At 40.5% G+C, this 18,453-nt stretch overlaps 1 protein-coding gene and 1 non-coding gene across 2 annotated transcripts; both read left to right on the forward strand.

The window, feature by feature from the left end:
• The first annotated feature begins 8,112 nt into the window (after positions 1-8,112).
• lhx5 (LIM homeobox 5) lies at positions 8,113-14,079 on the forward strand. Its single transcript, XM_018736706.2, has 6 exons — positions 8,113-8,188; positions 8,295-8,504; positions 10,131-10,354; positions 11,821-12,083; positions 12,275-12,446; positions 13,919-14,079. The coding sequence occupies exons 2-6, from the start codon at positions 8,335-8,337 to the stop codon at positions 14,077-14,079; spliced, it is 990 nt and encodes a 329-aa protein (XP_018592222.2). The 5' UTR covers positions 8,113-8,188; positions 8,295-8,334.
• Positions 14,080-17,326: 3,247 nt separating this feature from the next.
• LOC114910799 (U6atac minor spliceosomal RNA) lies at positions 17,327-17,454 on the forward strand. Its single transcript, XR_003797804.1, has one exon. It is a non-coding gene; the product is annotated as a U6atac minor spliceosomal RNA (small nuclear RNA).
• The last annotated feature ends 999 nt before the right edge of the window (positions 17,455-18,453 follow it).

Raw genomic sequence — 18,453 nt, forward strand, 5'->3', positions numbered from 1 at the left:
CCATAGGTGGGGCCCTGTCCAGAACCCCTCCCACCTTCTCCAAGAAGGCCGAATACTCTGAACTGCTGTTTGGTGCATAAGCACACACAACAGTCAAAGTTTTCCTCTCTGTGACCCTAAGTCACATTGAGGCAACCCTCTCGTCCACCGGGGCAAATCCAACTGTATGGCAGCCAGCTGGGGACTTGTGAGTATCCCCACACCCGCCCAGCACGTCTCACCTTGTGCAACTCCTGAGTAGGAGAGGGACCACCCCTTATCGAGGAGTGTGGTTCCAGAGCCAACACTGTGAGTGGAGGTGAGCCCAACTATATCTAGTTGGTATTTCTCAACCTCCTGCACCAGTTCTGGCTCCTTCCCCCAAAGTGAGGTGACATTCCACGTACCAAGAGCCAGTTTTCGTTGTGAGGGACCGTGACGCCATGCGCCACCCCGCCCTCTCCCGCCACCAGGTTTACACAGCACCGGACCCCCATGCTGGACCTTGCAGGTGGTGGGCCCACATGGACCCCCCACGATGCCTTTTCGGGCTGAGCCCGGCCGGGCTACGTGGGCTGCCCGGCCACCAGGTGCTTGCCTAGGAACACTACCCCCAGGCCTTGCTCCAGGGGTAGGTCCCGGTGACCCTATTCCGGGCAGGGTAAAGTTTTCCTGTGCATTGTGCCTGGCGATTCAAATCCTCTCTATTGCAATCCCAACTCCACGAGGTAGAGTGAGGTTATCAAAGGGTTCTCATCCTAAAAAGGAGATGTAAGCCTGTTAATTTTTAAGCTCTCAGCAGACATTATTAAAACAGTCCTTGTGCACACACACATTGTCTGAAACCACTTGTCCTGATCGGGGTCGTGGCGAACTGGAGCCTAACCTGGCAACGCAGGGCACAGGGTTGGAGATGGAGGGGACACACCCAGGACAGAATGCCAGTCTATCACAAGGCACCCCAAGCAGGACTCGAATCCCAGACCCACCAGAGAGCAGGACCTGGCCAAATTTGCTGCACCACCGCGCCCCCTGCAGGCCTTGTGTTCTGTGCCAAATATTTTATCAGTGACACTGTGCAATTGCATATAAACAGAAAATCCTGATATTGCACTTTGCCTCTTTGTACCAATTCTTTGGTACTACAAACCCTGTATTTTTTACATTGACCTTGGATTGCTGTTTGCATATGATGTATTACAAAATGTGCCCCAGGTCACTCTAGATGGAAGCAGCGAGCTAGATGGAAGCATAGAACATGAATCTTGCTCTACATCAATCCAGCTGCGTAAATGGATAGAAGTCTATTTTTTGGATAACAACATTATAAATAAAAATTACGTAATGAAGTTATGAGACTTTTTTATCCCCTGAGTGATTTGTGAATATTCTGCAATTTTCTCACCGTTATTTGCAAGATGCTGAGGTAGTACCGTGGCTGTCTGAGAGACACAGACATGCAGTCACGTTTCTCACAGTGACACACGTGCAAACGCTTGTTCCCACACCCACTGTTTTTTAATTATAGCCAGTAGCTTGTCGCTACTCAAGAATGTCTTTCTCTGACTGTGGATCTAAGTCAACTTCTCTGTCTTCTTTTACCATGCAAATGAAAAAGATTTGTAGAACCAGTGACTGAAAGCATACTGGGACTGTGGAGTGCTACCAATGTCACAGAAATGATTCCAGCTATACTGCTGTTCAGGTATTGTTTCCATTAACAGACTAATCCAGTCTGTTCTCAGCCCTTTTTACCTTCCATTACACACACACTTTCTGAACTGCTTGTCCCATAAGGGGTCACAGGGAACCGGAGCCTAACCTGGCAACTCAGGGCATAAGGACACGCCCAGGACAGGACGCCAGTCCGTCACAAGGCACCCCAAGCAGGACTCGAACCCCAGACCCACTGGAGAGCAGGACCCGGTCCAACCCACTGTGCCATTGCACCCCCCTACCCCCTATCTTCCATCCTTCCATGCAAAACAGTGTGGGAAAAGCATCATTAACACAGTTTTGAGCTTTAAAAAGAATTCGACTTTTTGATTAATCAAAAAATTCATGTTACAATGGCCCTAATATGGTCCTCTATTGAAAGAGGAACAACTGCACCAGCTCCAAATCACTGCATGCCATTCCCAGTGGGAGCTGTGAACTAATATTCTATAAAATAATATGGATACGGTATATAGGAAGTTATCCTTTAATGCACTAAAGAAACTCTTATTGTAGAAAAGAAACATGAAAACAGTATTAGGTGGGAAAATATCTGCAGTAGTTCAACTGTGTAACAAACAAGCTTTTAAAAATGTCTCCTAAAATACTTTGTAAAGCACAGGGAAATAAGGTATAGTCTTTATTTAAAATCTACTAATCTACTGTTAAAACCTCATATTTTAGTTATTCCAAATTTTTGGTTATTTACTTATTTTAACTAAAGTCATGGTACTTCAAACATCCTTTCCAACTGTCCTGCCACCTTCTTTTAACATTGTATGCATGCAAAACCTTTCTAATGACTCAGGCATCAAAAACCCCTTTTTTATGAAAGTGTTTGAAAACAAGTTCAGGAGGTAAAAGACAAAGCACATTATTTTGGAAACAAATCCATAGGACACATTAGCATTTAAATACGTTCATTGGAACATAAACCTGCAGGTTTTAAATGCAAGAAGCCAAACATTGTAAAAAAAGACAATGGTGACGATACTGGAGATGATTTTGTTTCAGCAGTGTAAAGTGTAATTGCAAATTAGTAAGAATGTCTTTATGTTCTGCATCATGTACACTTCCATAAAATAATTAATGTTGAAATTTGCAAGGTTGTAACTTTAGAATTAGAATTTCAAATTATGTGTCATCTGTGAAGTGTTAGACACACACATCAATTTAAAAAAAGTTCTTAGATAAAAATGAAGGAAAATGCTTTTATTAAAGGAAGTGGTTAGTTAACTGGAAGACACATATTTATGAAGATATTTTGTTATGTTTTTATAAAGAAGGATGGTAGCCAAGAAGAAAGACCTAATTTTTCTGCTTCAAGGAAAATCAATCTGTTTTCACACCAGCAAAAAGCAGGAGGTTGTACTGTATGCCTGAAGGTGGGAGATTTCTCTGATGAGAACAGTGAACGAGGAGTGTGAATTAGATGTGTTTGCCATATCCCTTCAAAGCTTGTTTGGAAAAAAGACGAAAAACGGGGTGACAATAAGGGATATGTTTTAATCATTTTAGACCAGCCTTGAAAGCTTTATTGATGCTTCTTATACAGTATGTATCTGTGCTGGAAGCACCTCCAGTCCCTCAAAGAACATCTGACCAAACTGGCAGCTGACACTCAGGCTTTGAGGGCTTCAAAACCCAGCAAGGCAATGAGCTGATGTAGGAAGCACAAGAGAGGCATTTCCCTCTAGAAGTTTTTCTTCTAAAAAAAAGTCCTTTGTCTCCTTTTTTCCACATAAGTGGTCTCTTACAGTTCTTGCTAAACCTGCTCTCTAAGTCTTTCTGCCAACAAACGGAGAAATCAGTCAACATTCTACGTCATTGTCACCTTTCAAAAAGAAAACATCTAATCTGGATCATTTGTGGTGGGTGGTAGATGAGAAAAAAGACGGGACCCCCTACCCCATCCTCCCTGTGTGACACCCCCTGTTGTGATCATTGTATTTCAATCAAGGATTTTAATTCTTTTTTTTTATTACATGGCTTCAAAGAATGATACAAGGAGTGAAAATCCTTGAGCTGATGAAGTGTAGCAGGAAAATATTTTCCCTGCATCAGTACCTTTATTGCTTCTGCACATAATTCCGAACACATTTCAACATTTTGATGCAGATCTCTTCCATTTTTTAAGTCAGAAAATTAAATGTCTTCTGCACAAAATGTTGAAAGTGCATATCTATGGCAATATGTACCATTCGATGCTGACTAAAATCCCAAGTGATGGGCAATATGCACAAACACCACAGAGTTAGCACATACATGTTAGTAGTGCCTTATGTTACAGAATGGACCCAGGTGCCAGAGAAAAGAGGTTAATGCTGCTGGACCACAAATATCAATGGCCAAGATCCTGCTTTAAAGTAGTGATGCCCACGATGACAAGGTCACAGCCTGTGTGCAAGGACAATGTATTTTGCTGTGGCTGTTCCTGAAGCCAGGGGAAGCTGATAAGACCCCCACATTATTGCCAAAGTAAAGGCACATTACAAGTGTTAACTTCCTGATGTGGAGGTCAAGGTTTTTTTTTATCAAGGTCAGCAGACTGTAAGCAGGGGTATGACGTACACAGTTCTGTCACATAGTATTGAGGTCTTTAATATTATTGCATTTTTTTAATTTCACATTTTCAGAAATTTAACTTAGAAAGAAAAAAAATGGACTCAGAATGGTTGTATGCAGTTGTATGTGTATAATCCTTGGAATTAACAATACAGTTGTAACCCATTGGATTATTTAGATGAAATGTGAATATATAAGCATACTTAATGTTAGGGAATTTCTTTAACTTTCTGCATTTACATTCATTATAAATTGTATTATTGTTTTAATTGCTATAGAGCCAATACCATTCAATATATTTTGTTTTTTAAACAAACTATACATGTTGTATTTTATAGTTTCTTTTGCTAAACAGTCAAACACAAACACACACACAAACCGCTTGTCCTGAGTGGGGTCGAGGTAAACCGGAGCCTAACCCAGCAGCATAGGGCATGAGGCTGGAGGGGGAGGGGACACACCCAGGACAGGATGGTAGGCCATCATAAGGCACCCCAAGCAAGACTCAAACCCCAGACCCACCAGAAAGCAGACACAGGCCGAACCTGCTGCACCACCGCACCCCCCCAACAAAAATACACAGAAAGGAAAATGTTTTGAAAGCTTAGTATTAATTTAAAAATAAACACTGAGATGCAGTTATAACAATAATAAGCCATAATAATCTGTTGTCTTCACATTCTGCTCTGTAGGTATACTGTCAGATGACAAGGATAAAAACCTGTACATTGAAGCAAACTGAAATAAATTTCAAACCAGAAAAGGTGTCAAGTCCCACCCACTGGTGTGTAGTTATTGTTCTTTTTTCCAACTGAAAATGTTTTAATGTTTATAGGCACAGAAAAAAAAAATTTACTTAAGCAAATATTCATATACTAATATTTTTGATAACAATGCATTGTATTGCCCATTGCACCTCACTCTTCGGTAAAAACATTATTGAGGGCTGACATCTGCCATCATACATGCTTTTATGTGATCGTTTGTCCAAATAAAGACTTTAATTTCAAGGTTAAGGCAGAAAGATTTTCTGATAACTATTGTATCAGAGGACATAGAGAGAACAACAAGTTATCCTTGATCTAAAAATGGTTACTAAAGATTCATATAGTGTTTGAACCTGACTAAGATCTGTCCTACCTGCCCACACATCCATGGAGGAAAACAGGGAAACACATATGATGAGAAAGCCCAAGGCATATTGATATTTAATAGCGGCTGATTCCAAACCTAGGGGGTGCGGTGGCACAGTGGCGCAGTGGGTTGAACTGGGTCCTGCTCTCCGGTGGGTCTGGGGTTCGAGTTCCGCTTGGGGTGCCTTGCGACGGAATGGCGTCCCGTCCTGGGTGTGTCCCCTCCCTCTCCGGCCTTACGCCCTGTGTTGCCGGGTAGGCTCTGGTTCCCCATGACCCCCTATGGGACAAGCGGTTCTGAAAGTGTGTGTGTGTGTGTGTGTGATTCCAAACCAGGAACATGGTGGTGCAGTGGGTGTGGCTGGCTCCTGCTCTCTGCCAGGTCTGGGGTTCGAGTCCTGCTTGGGTCGCCTTGCGACAGACTGGTGTCCTGTTCTGGATGTGTCCGGCTCTGCACTTTCTGTTGCCGGGTTAGGCTCCGTTTTGCCCCGACCCCAGCTTAGAACAAGTGGTTTTAGACAGTGTGTGATTCCAAACTAAGACACTATCATGCTGTCAATTAAACAGATCTCATTATGGTAATTCCTACCTGCAGATTTAACACTGCCCTGTTTGTCACCAAGATTAATGAGGTCCTGGCCTTATTATCCTCCTCTGCTAATTCATGTAGGTATTGTTAGAATAGTCAGAGTGAGAAAGGATCCGGTGATACAAGCAGAGTGAAGGTTACGTGGTTTCTTTTTCATCAGGATATCGCGCCTGACCTCTTGTGTGTCTATAGGTAAAAAGAGATTCATTCATTATTGTTCACAACCTGTCCTAATGCAGAGTCACGGTTAAGATGAAGCATGAGGCCTGAGGCAGGATACATGCTAGTTGAGGTACTAGTCCATAACAGGGAAGTGACACAAAGCACATTCACACACCATAAGCAATTTCTAGTTACAAGTTCACTTGAAACACATCTTTGGATATTGAGAGGAAAGCCATGTGGACATGAAGAGAGCTCAGGTAGAGTTCTGAGCAGGTTGAGGTAGTTCAAAACCCACACCTGAACACACAGCCAGGTGTGTGAGGCACTAGTGCTACCTTCTGTGCTGGTCAGGCATGATACACCATTTCGACAGTAGATGTGACCTGTTCCTTGCTCAAATGTACTACAGCTGGAGGTGGGATTTGAGCCTGTGACCTTTGGGTCCAAAGGCAGCAACTCCATCCACTACAAAACCACATTCCCTATCAGTCAGGGACTTGGCCTGAAGCAGTTGAACAGAAAGTAAGATGATTTTCAAACCCATGGCATTATGGATTAAGAAAGGAAAAGAGTGCTTATTTTAGTAATTAATTTCAACAGTAATTAATGACAATAAGTTCAAAGAAAATACTGCCATCTTTGTTTAACTCCTAGTCAGTTTTCATAAACTTTAATGTAAATGATTTTTTTTAAACACTTAATCTCACAGTATCAAGCATTCCTAAATTAACAATTATTATCCGAATAAATACAATAAACAATTTATTTGGGGTTGCAAATGAAGTTCTGCTTTTCTTTTTTTCATAGTTAATGTCACACACTTTTCAGTGAATGACAAATGCATTTTAAGTTATTATTAAACCTTTTACGCTTGCGTGAGTGACAAAGAGAGTGTGTTCCACTGATATATGGATGAGCGGCCCATTGTAAGTAGTCTATCTAGCAGTGTAAGTCACCACGGTGAACAAGGTGTGTGGGCTGATAACTACATAGAGTTCATTGGAAGTTGCTTTGGAGAAAAGCGTCTGCTAAATAATTAAATGTAAATGTTTACAGTACACTGATGTGGTTAGGGTATTTTTAACTCCTTGGTTACTGCTCACAATGGGCATTACCATATCTAATGAATATAACCAGTACTGTATTTAAATTCTCCTCTGTTTGCAGCTACTTAATCAAGAGACTTACATTCCCTGCCCATTGACAAATGAGATCCAGCCCTAGTCCTGTAGTTTTCCATGTTAATACTGCATTACAAAAACTAGGATTTGTTAACAGTATCCCCTCCTCCTCAAAGTGACTTTAACTTGGCCATTCTCACCATATATCTTCAAATATAATTAAGAGAAATTAAAGCAAACGGATAATTAGTGACCCTTGAAATGCATATTTTACAAAATACAGATTTGCCTAATGGCCCTTTTTAGACAAAATGGCATGAAATCAAAGCTGGTCAGTTAAGCTTAAATAAACCCTCATTGATAGCTATTAAATATTAAATTAAAAGTCACCTGGGTGGTGTCAGCTAAACACTACATAGTGATAGTGTCCACTGGAAGTCTGCTGAATAAATAAATGCCAATGATACGTAAGTATGACAAAATAAATGAAAGAGCTTGTCGGGTCGTGACTGAAAGCTAATCATTGTTTTATGGCTTTACGTGGCCTTCAATAATGTAAGACCCTACGGTTTACCACAGCAACTAGTAGTGAGGAGTTCAAGCCGCCCACGTTCTAAAAGGCGCTATTTAGTCTTGCTGCTAAACTTATTTAAATATAGTGCGGGACACAACCGAGCTCCTACGGCGAGCCGCTCCTCGCGCGCCGCACGCGCAGCGGGGAAAACGCTCCGCGAGATGTCGACGTCACGTACATCAGACAGGGGACTGACACGTTACGCAGAAACAATTTAATGGGGTAATTGGAGAGGCGAAGAACGAATAAAAAGAAACAAAAAAAAAAGAAGGAAAGTGTGAGTTGAAGGAGGGAAGGTGCGACAGCTCAGTTGCCGAAGTCCCTCTGCCGCCACGGCGCTCAACGGGTGAGTCCCCCAACCGGCTGCTGGGGGGGGGGGGGGGGGGGGGGGTCACCTGGATCGGGACAGGGAGCCTTTCCTTCCCTCACCCCGCCCCCTTGTCACTCTCCAGTGTTGTTCGTGTCGGTAGCGCTGCTGGTGCTGCTGTAGGCATGGAGCGCTGCGCCGGCTGCTCGCAGCCCATCCTGGAGCGCTTCCTCCTCAGCGTGCTGGACAGAGTGTGGCACTGCCGCTGCGTGCGCTGCTCCGACTGCCGCTGTAGCCTGAGCCGCAGCTGCTTCTCACGCGATGGAAAGATTTACTGCAAGGACGATTTCTTCCGGTAAGACTTTTTTTTCTTGTCTCCTTGCTTGGTTAGGCTTCGGTTGTGGTTCTCCTCAAAATGAAATTTATCTCGGGTTTTTTTCCCGTCCTTAATGGACCGATTAATCTGTCCATTCTACGACGTGTGTGTGTGTTTATAACTATATATATAAGTATTTATATATTATATACTTAACTCATTTTGAGGAGAACCTATGTATATATAAGTGTATATTATATGGTTAAACTCCTGTCCAGTTTTTACTTGTGTGTGTATGCTATATATTCACACACACACATCTATACATAATTTTGTTCATTTAGCTGATGCTTTTCTCCAAAGTGACTTACAATTAAGGTACCTACAGTTATTTACTTATTTATGTCAGTGGATAATTTTACTGGAGCAATTTAGGGTAAGTACCTTGCTCAAGGATACTATACTATAGAGTTTGGGATGGGATTGGAACCTGCAATCTTTGGGTCTGAAGCCAGGTGCTCTAACCACTACAGGACCAGATTCCCCTGTACTTTAGTGTCTCTTACGATGGGGTACACAATCATTTCCCAGTAAAACTTTTTTTCAGTCTATGAAGTGTTTTGTGCTTAATCCTGACAAACTCCTGTTTCCCCCAGAATATATTAGCTAGCAGAGGGTGTGGGGGTGTGGTGGTGCAGTGGGTTGGACTGGGTCCTGCTCTCCGGTGGGTCTGGGGTTTGAGTCCCCCTTGGGGTGCCTTGTGGCGGACTGGCGTCCCGTCCTGGGTGTGTCCCCTCCCCCTCCGGCCTTACCCCCTGAGTTGCCGGGTAGACTCCGGTTCCCTGCGACCCTGTATGGGACAAGCGGTTCAGAAAATGTATGTATGTATATTAATTAGCCTATATGAAGACAGAATTTACAGAAGAGGTAGGCTAAATGATGAGGGAAAGCCCAGTGTGACTCTTACATCTCTTGAGTTTTCTTTATTGCTCACATTAATTGACCCTTTTAAATGAAGGCCAATGAACGGAAGCAGGAGTCATATAAAGTTTTTTGCAGTTACAGTTCTGTTGCAAAATTCTTATGCCATTTTTGTACATTGAAGAGAAATTTGCATAAGGGTTTTATTAAGATTGTTTCTGCTGGTATTGTTACTTTACCTAACAATGCCTTCCTAGGGTTATAGGTGGTTGTCTCCTGTCATATGTGTATAAACAGAGGAGGTGGGGGATGCTCTGTAACAGTTATATTGCAAATATGTTTTACTCCTCAAAATCAGTTAATTGCACACTCCTGCCCATGGTCACTGTAGTTATTTTCTGTAAAAGAAAGAGAAGAATATGAATGTAAGGAGTGGTCTATTTTGGCAGAGAACTCCTCATAGGGTGCCAAATTGTTTTATGGTGTGAAGATAGTTAAATATAAGTTTGACTACTCCAGTATGTTCTTTAGGCGCATTTAAGGACAAAATTGAATCCATAATATTATAGTATCACAAACTTTCTATTACTAGTATTATATTATTGCCTTTGATCTTGCCAGTGCGACTGTTTTTGCATAACTGACATTTTTGTGTTCAAAATACTAATTCCATTGTCATTTGATGTATTCTCCCATTAACTTTGATGTCCTAATACTGGCCTGCTTTTTCCTGCTTAATTCCAGCCGTTTTGGCACGAAGTGTGCCGGCTGCCTTCAAGCCATCTTCCCCAGCGACCTTGTCCGAAGGGTTCGGGAAAAGGTGTTCCACCTGACCTGCTTCACCTGTACAGCCTGCAACAAGCAGCTCAATACCGGGGACGAAATGTACATTATTGATGAAAACAACTTTGTGTGCAAAGATGATTATTTGAAAAGCAGCACCGTTACGGAAATCGGTGTAAATTCAGGTAATGTGATTATAGCAAAAGTCCCCCCCCCCTTACTGTCTTTCTTCATTAAACACACATTTTATTTCATATAAACAATTAGAAAAGCTTACAAATCTCAAGTTTGTTTTATATATATAGGATATCAGTTTGAGGTGCATGTCTATGAAATGTTGGACAAAGGGACAGAATTGCTTGAAGCTGTGGAAGTACAACAATGAGTGTTAATGATGGTATGGCTGTTGGCTGACATTGATTAAATTCAGGAGGGCGCGGTGGTGTGGTGGGTTGGACCGGCTCCTCTTTTCTGGTGGGTCTGGGGTTCGAGTCCTGCTTGGGGTGCCCTCCGGCAAACTGGCGTCCCGCCCTGGGTGTGTCCCCTCCCCCTCTGGTCTTATGCCCTGAGCTGCTGGGTAGGCTCCGGTTCTCCGTGACCCCGTATGGGAGGAGCGGTTCAGAAGTGTGTGTGTGTGATTAAATTCCCTCAAATATAGAATACAGTTTTTTTAGCTCATCAGTTAAAATCAAGCTATTTCAAAGCTACTATTTGTTTTATTTATGCTTCGTGGCTGGGGCTGTCATGTGTCCAACTTTAATTATCAGTTACTACAGTTAATTATCAATTATATTTATGTTTGTTCATGTAGCATTAGTTCACTGTCACAATCTTCATTGTGATTCCGAACAAAGTGTAATAATAATTTTTATTTAGCTGATGCCTTTATCTAAGAGGACTTACAATATAAGATAAGTAATTTTACTGTGATTTATACTTTCATACAGTAGTCTGTTCTTGCTGTATGACTTTAGGGTAAGTACTTTGATCAAAGGTACTATAAAAAAATGTGTGATTGAAACTGTGGGTCCTTCATGATACAAGACAATGTCTCTAAACATGGTGATTTAAAATATCTAAAATATGTCTGGGGTGAGGGGGCAGCACAGTAGTGCATGTGGGTTTGATCACTGCTCAGTCTTTGTGGAGACTGAATGTGTGCACATTTCTGCCCACAGTTCAAAGATGTTCATTTACTGTCAATTGGTGACTTTAAATTCAATATAGTGTATGAATGTGTGTAGGTACCCTGTGATGGCTTGGCATCCTCTGTGTGTGTACCCTACCTAACCTAGGACTTTATGCTCCCGGCATAGGCTCCGGAGCAGTGACCCTGCCTTAAGAGAAGCCAATTTCAGTGTAAATCTGAGGACATGGTCTTCATGGAATTAGTGGTAAACCACATGAACAGTCAAAACGCTGCAGGTCATGATTTGATAAAATAGTACTTTAAAATATTATATAGTACTGTTGTACTGGTGTCGGCTTACTCATATACTGTAGCTGGTAAAAATTTTACTTAATTATAGCGCTCACAAATGATTGACTGATATGTTGTTTCCCTTTCACCCTATTTTTTTAACTTGGTTTTCCTGTTTAAAACATGTTTCAAGACTTCGTGAGTTTTTTTTATATATCCCTTCATTCACAGAGGAAAGTTTATCTCCTGACATTCAAGACGACACAGAAGATGAACCAAAAGAAACCGATATCTCAGCTTCCTCAGATAAGGAAATTAATGACACTGAAAATGAGTATCAGAACTCGTGTACAAAGAGGAGGGGGCCTCGAACCACCATCAAAGCCAAACAACTGGAAATGCTGAAGGCTGCCTACGCTTCCACACCAAAACCCAGCCGGCACGTCCGGGAGCAGCTGGCTCAAAAAACCGGACTTAACATGCGTGTCATACAGGTACACGATAACTCCCTCCTGTTGCTGACAAATGTTTCAATCACAGCCATAATGGGGAGGACATGTTTCCCCAGCTTATTCAAACATGCTTGCATGTAGCCTGTGTTGTTAATGTCTTTACATCCCCAAATACATGACCATTTGTTGTGCTGCTTGTTTCCATGATTCTAACTCCTAAGAATGTGTTACAGGTGTGGTTCCAGAACAGACGGTCCAAAGACCGACGGATGAAGATGTATGGTAGCTCAAACAGGTCCACCCGTCGGCACTCCATCATTCACAGCCCACACAGAAGGAGCACGTTGGGTGCCAGAGTGGAGGACCCAGCATTCCTAGAGATAGAGCCTTATAACTATTACAGAAGTAAGTGTTAGTGTCTTATGTACTAAGTCTTCGTTTTGTCAATAAACAAACTCAAGGGAATAAAATGTCACTTTCACTTTTGTAAGGGATTCTACTGATGGGTCAATGGCCCTTCATAGGTACCACTGTTATTAACCCACATGAAAATCCATAATGATAAATAACTGCCTTTCAAAGTGGACATCTGAGTTTTTCCTCATCGGTTTATTTTAAATGAGAAGTATGACTATTAATATATTTAAGCCTTTGCAGTAATAAAAAACAAAAACAAAGTTTTTTTTTTTTTTTTTTTTTTTTTTTCTTCCCCCCCAAATGAAAACTCAAGTCCAGATCATTCTTACTGGGGTACCAGCTGCCATTTTTCTAGATAGCTTAAAAGCGAATTTTGTTAGAAAGGTTTAAACTTATTGAAGAGAGCTTTGTTTTCACAGTTGTGTTATTGGATTGCGATTTTTGAATGAACAAGAGTGTGTATACAGTGTGTATCTGAGCAGGAAGCTGAAGCTTCTCTCTTTCTGAACAACTCCCCACTGAGGCTTCAAGGTACTAGAACAAATAGTGTGTGAGTGCTGTGGGCTGCACGGGATGGCATCTTTGTTCTCTGAGCACATGGGGCACATTAAAATGAACAAAATCTTCCATGTTGCATATCTGAAAGACGTTTCCTATACTAAAGCAGTGGTTGTATTCTAAATTTTAATTTCTCTTAAAATAAGCACATATGTCAAATGTGTTGTCAGGGTTTCACAATGGCATACGACCGGGTGGAATTGAATATCAACTGTCTCATTTTAATTAAATTATGGACAACTTAGCAAGGTGGTTCCCGTCATTATGAAAACTCCCGTAAAGCCACAGTAGTGTGATATACTTATTGCTGAAATTACCTACATCAAGCTAACATCAACTTTATTATTAGAACTACAACATTACAAAAAGGTCTATTCAGTGCATTTCTAAATGAATAAAATGCTTAACATGACCTTGACCATTGTAGGTTCTCTCTGACATCAACTGTTCCCTGATGGGAAAACCCTCCCCCAGCTATACTTTAAGCATACCTTGGCACCTGATCTAACAGCAAGCGGAAGCAGAAGCACTGCATCTCCTTGCCTGGCTTGAGGGATGATTATAGCAATAATCATATCCTTATAGCAATTCAGTAGTCCAGTTGCCATTTTCTCCGGTTGCAGAATGAAATTCCACTTTTTTTTTCTATTACAACATTGAACAACCTTAGGCAGATGTATTTCTTTTTCATTAATTGCCACCTTCAAGGTTTTCTGCCTTTAGCTGAGCTCCCAACTATTTGTGGCAACCCTACCTTCAAACATCCTTCAGTTGATTATCAAAGAAAAAAAAAAAAACTAAGTGGATGAGTGTCTGACGTACAATATGCCGACAAATACCTTTCCTAATCACTTTAAGATTAGGACGGTTAATGAATGTCCGTTTCCCTCATCTGTCTCCAGATTATGAAAGTGACTACTTTAGCCCTGAAAGGACCTACACCTTCTTCTCGCATGGCTGTACAACTCAGGCATTGTCCACAGTCATGCCCAACTACATTCTTGCCTCAAGACATGACCCCATGGAGGAGTCCATCTCAAATCATCATGTCACAGATAACTAAAGGTACACAGATAAGGTCTTCTGTAGTAATGCACCAAAACCAAAGCCAGGCTCAACTGCCAAGGGGTGGTCTAGTCTGCCCTTGTCTCATCAGGAAGATTAGCTACAGAGCATCTCTTCCAAAGAAATATTGTGAATTTTGTACATGTAGAGGTGCGTGGGGTGGATTTCAGAGGAATACATTTCCTTCTGTCATCCAAAAATGCATACACTAATTTAGGACCATACCAGGGTGTCACTACTGAGTGAGCCACAGATGTAAGATGTTGTCTGAAATGTAATAACTGAAATATCATATGCAACTAGGTATTTGACTACAAAGGTTATACAATATAGGCTTAATATTGCCTTAGCATTCCAAAGATTTTTCTGGAATTTTACGTGTAACAAAACAACTCTACGAGCAATGAAGTCATTATCATAGTTTTTTAATTCGTATTCTGTTGTAGGCTACATGTATACTGTATAGTAAAGGCTTTCAGTTCTTGAAGGATGATTTACAAAAAGGTTCAAACAATGCTGAACACTAATGTTAGCGTTAAAAACAATACTTGAATTTGGAAATGTGGGTAATTTTAGGGTAATAATTAAAAAAATCACAAATTTGTCACTGCAAAAGACCGTGGCATGTAAAGTGTTATTGTCACACTTCTTACTGAATTTTACGGAAACAAATATGTTTTTGAAAATGCAATCATGTTGGGGGGGAGGTGCAATGGGTTTGGCTGGGTCCTGGGGTTCGAGCTCCACTTGGGGTGCCTTGCAACAGACTGGCATCCTGTCCTGGGTGTGTCCCCTCCCCCTCCAGCCCTGCACCCTGTGTTGCCGGGTTAGACTCCAGCTCTCTGCGACCCAGCTTGGGACGAGCAGTTTCAGACTGTGTGTGTAATCATGCTGCAATTGCTGAACTGAGAAGTACAGCATATACTGTACCCATTAACACAGTGTTAACCTGAGTATGTGTCCACAAGAGTTGTATTGCTTATTGCCATTAACACTAATCGTGGCAGCCAAAATGAAATATTTATAATAATGTAAAAAATGAAAAAAGCATGAAAAGCTTAAGTAAAATATGTTTAACCACTCATGCAACCAATCCAGTATTAAGGGAATAGGTTAAGGTAAATGTTGTGTGCCGCATGAGTTACATAAAATTAAGATAATGTAAGGAAGGTCGAGGAAAACTTTTAGTTATGAAACAAACTACAGTTTATGGATGAGTGACCCATTGTAAGTAGTGTATCTAGCAGTGTAAGTCACCTTGGTGAATAAGGTGTGTGGGCTGTTAACACTACATAGAGTTCACTGGAACTCGTTTTGGAGAAAAGCATCTGCTAAATAAATAAATGTAAATGTAAATGTAGTCTTTCTTTGAATCTGTCCATTTATAACTGTCATTATGATGAGGTCTAAAATGACTGTACAATTATTTAAAACAGATCAGTGCAAGTTTTACAGGAGATGTCACCCACTTTGTTCAGTTCCAATTCCAATCTTCAATTTATTTTCTTTCTTTCAAAAAACATTTCAAAGAAAATACTTCCAAAATAACATTAAAACTATCATAGGCCTTCTCCTGCAACTCCACCGTGCATCTAGAATCACCAGAAAGGTGGAAGAACTTATAAGGATGAGCCAGAAGTCCTGTTAGTCACTTTCAGAATTGCCAGGAAATTAACCCAAAAGAAAGAAAAAAAAAAAAACTAAAATAATATACCTCTCAAGCTGCACAACCATAAATATTACATGTTTATTCAACGGCTAATTTTATGTTGAGTTAAAAGTCTTATTTTTTAAGAAATTTTTGCTCAAGGAATTTGCAGTCCATCACTAAAACTACATACTTGAAAAAGTAACACTATTTACAGTGTTCTTATTCACTATGGCAAAACGGTCAGCAAACCTGTAAATGTCAGAGTAATAAACAATGACTCAAGTCTGTCTGACCACGTATTTAGATTTTCCTTCTTTATTCACAGAGAGCCAATACTACTCACATGACTTTTATTTCAGAATCAGTTTGGTAGTGCACCCCATACAGATGATCACACAATCATCAATACGCTGTAGTTTTTTTGGTGGTCGGCGTGTTTGATTTCCTGTGCTTTTTTCAGTCATCACAAACACATTCTTGATGCCCTGCAAAAGACCAAAACTGATAGCGGCATAAAAGGTTTGCATACAACAGAAGCATGAAAAATCATTTGAACAGTTAATTTTCACATTATGAAGAGAACTAAATGAAAATCCAGCAGTGTCCTCACATAGAATCTATAGATAGATTTCAAAAAAGATACATACAGAACTACAGACCTTGACTGAGAGCCAAGTCTTCAATGCATGATGATGCAGCGAGAAGGAACTTGTCTGTAAAATGTGTACTACGAAGTGTAAGAATACCCAGCGCAGCTGTATAAATGGGTGAATGAGTTGCCTTGATCGAACAGGTAAGTCACTAGTGCCGTCTACAGAAAGCGCAAAAAAGCACAAATAAATATATTTTCCAGGCGTTAGTAAAGCGAAGTAACTCGGGAGTATCAGCAGCTAAGTCAGTCTTTTTTTTCTTGTAGAATTAAATTTCAAATTTGCTACGCAACAACTGGCTGCCGGTCTTACTTTACTATACATTCTAAATACAGTCTAAATTCAGTACAGCATACACTAAAATAACTTAAATTCATAAACATTTCGTTCACATGATAAACCTCACATCAAGATTTAGATTAAACTTAATTTTTAAGTCAGTGTGACAAGTTTAACGTAACCTAATTTTCAGTCATTCATTTGGCGAGAAGATCATAACAGTAAGTTGCCTGCACAATGAGTGGCTTCTTCGTGATGTCTTACAAAACAGCGGATAACAATCCTACTCAGCAATCTCTCGATAAACTATGGCATATTTTTTTCTGAATGTATTTTGCGCTGCCTCTGGTTTCTAGTAGTTATTGTAGTTACTTCCTGGAACTCAAATAAGACGTAAAGCGACGAGTACAGATGACGCAAGTAGGTGGTGAATTTCTATTGGATAATATTATCAAATATTAAAATGACATGAAAGTCGCCCAAAAGAGACAATGTATACGTCTAAAAATACTGACATAATTTAATTTTTGTTTCTTGAGTAGTTTTAAAGTATTTCTTTGTTTCAAAATTATAATTTTTACCCATGGTAAATTTTTACCCACTCTGAACGAATATCTATGTCAGTCTTTGCCTCTTATATACAACCCCAGTAGGCATAGTGAAGCGTGTTGTATGAAAGGAGAGAAGGTTAGCACTCCCCTTGACAAGGATGGAAGAGGTCCTAGTGGCCTTCAACACACATATGGTTAAGGCATTGCCACCTACTTTGTGGCATCTCTAACCAAATTTTTTTTTGTTTAAAGCGTAAATGCATTACGTATATGAATACAATAATACTTATGCATACTTGAACTTGTTTATCGAACTCATTTTATTTTTTCATGCGCAAACTGCTGTATCATTTCCAAAGTAATATATATATAAGTAACAGTAGCCTAATATACCACAATCAGTCGATATTGTTTGCACATAGCTACTCAGATTTAAAAAGGAGCCTACAATTTTATAAAAAACAAACATTATTTCTGCTTTGCGATCACATATGAACCACACGAGGGCAGTGGCGTCTCATAAAATGCTTGAGGAGCTTAATTGAACAAACCAGTGAATTTTTGTCTTGGCCTTCATCCTTCCATCGTCATTGTTCGGCAAATGTGACCTTTGGAGGGAAAGGTAATAAAATTAAAAGTGAGAGAATAGCTGGTTCAGTGCAATGCACACTGGAAAGCCTGCGAGTGCTGCAGCCATCCAAAATTCCCAGTCTTTCCAGAATACTTAAAAAAATTAAACAACTTATGCTCTGTTGGACACTGTAAACACAAGGAAAGCTATGTAAACTTTGGCAGCTGCAGAAAGACAGGAAACAGTTTAGACCTAACAATTCTATATAAATTAAATGGAATAAGTTTTCTGCAATTATTGCAGACATGACAAGAGGTGTATATATTTTATTTTATTTTTTTTTCCAGCAACAAGAAAACCAAACATAGCACATATCTGTATTTAAGTTCCCCCCGTGGGAAGGCTGGAGACAAAAGAAAGACAAAGCTAAGGTGAGACTCTCTTCACACCTTTCCCCACCGTCCTGCTCCTTCTGTGTCCTCTCAAGGGCCACACTCGTACTCAGAAAGTTTTCTTAGTTTCCTGATTGTGTTCGATTCACATACACAAAACCCATAGTTACAAACCAATAAATTTCAGTGTCTGACCCAGAAGGTGCAAATATGTTTTTCAGCGATGTTCTAAGCCCCGAGAACACTGCTGTTTTATGCATTACATTCATATTCAGAAT

This window comes from Scleropages formosus, chromosome 6 (assembly GCF_900964775.1).
Source record: "Scleropages formosus chromosome 6, fSclFor1.1, whole genome shotgun sequence".
Classification (NCBI taxonomy): domain Eukaryota; kingdom Metazoa; phylum Chordata; class Actinopteri; order Osteoglossiformes; family Osteoglossidae; genus Scleropages; species Scleropages formosus.

Bases quoted from the DNA above. Each gene is read 5' to 3' on its own strand.
- lhx5 (XM_018736706.2), top strand. From the start codon at position 8,335: ATGGAGCGCTGCGCCGGCTGCTCGCAGCCCATCCTGGAGCGCTTCCTC. The intron at 12,084-12,274 runs GTACACGATAAC...AATGTGTTACAG, and splicing joins TTAACATGCGTGTCATACAG to GTGTGGTTCCAGAACAGACG. The intron at 12,447-13,918 runs GTAAGTGTTAGT...ATCTGTCTCCAG, and splicing joins GCCTTATAACTATTACAGAA to ATTATGAAAGTGACTACTTT.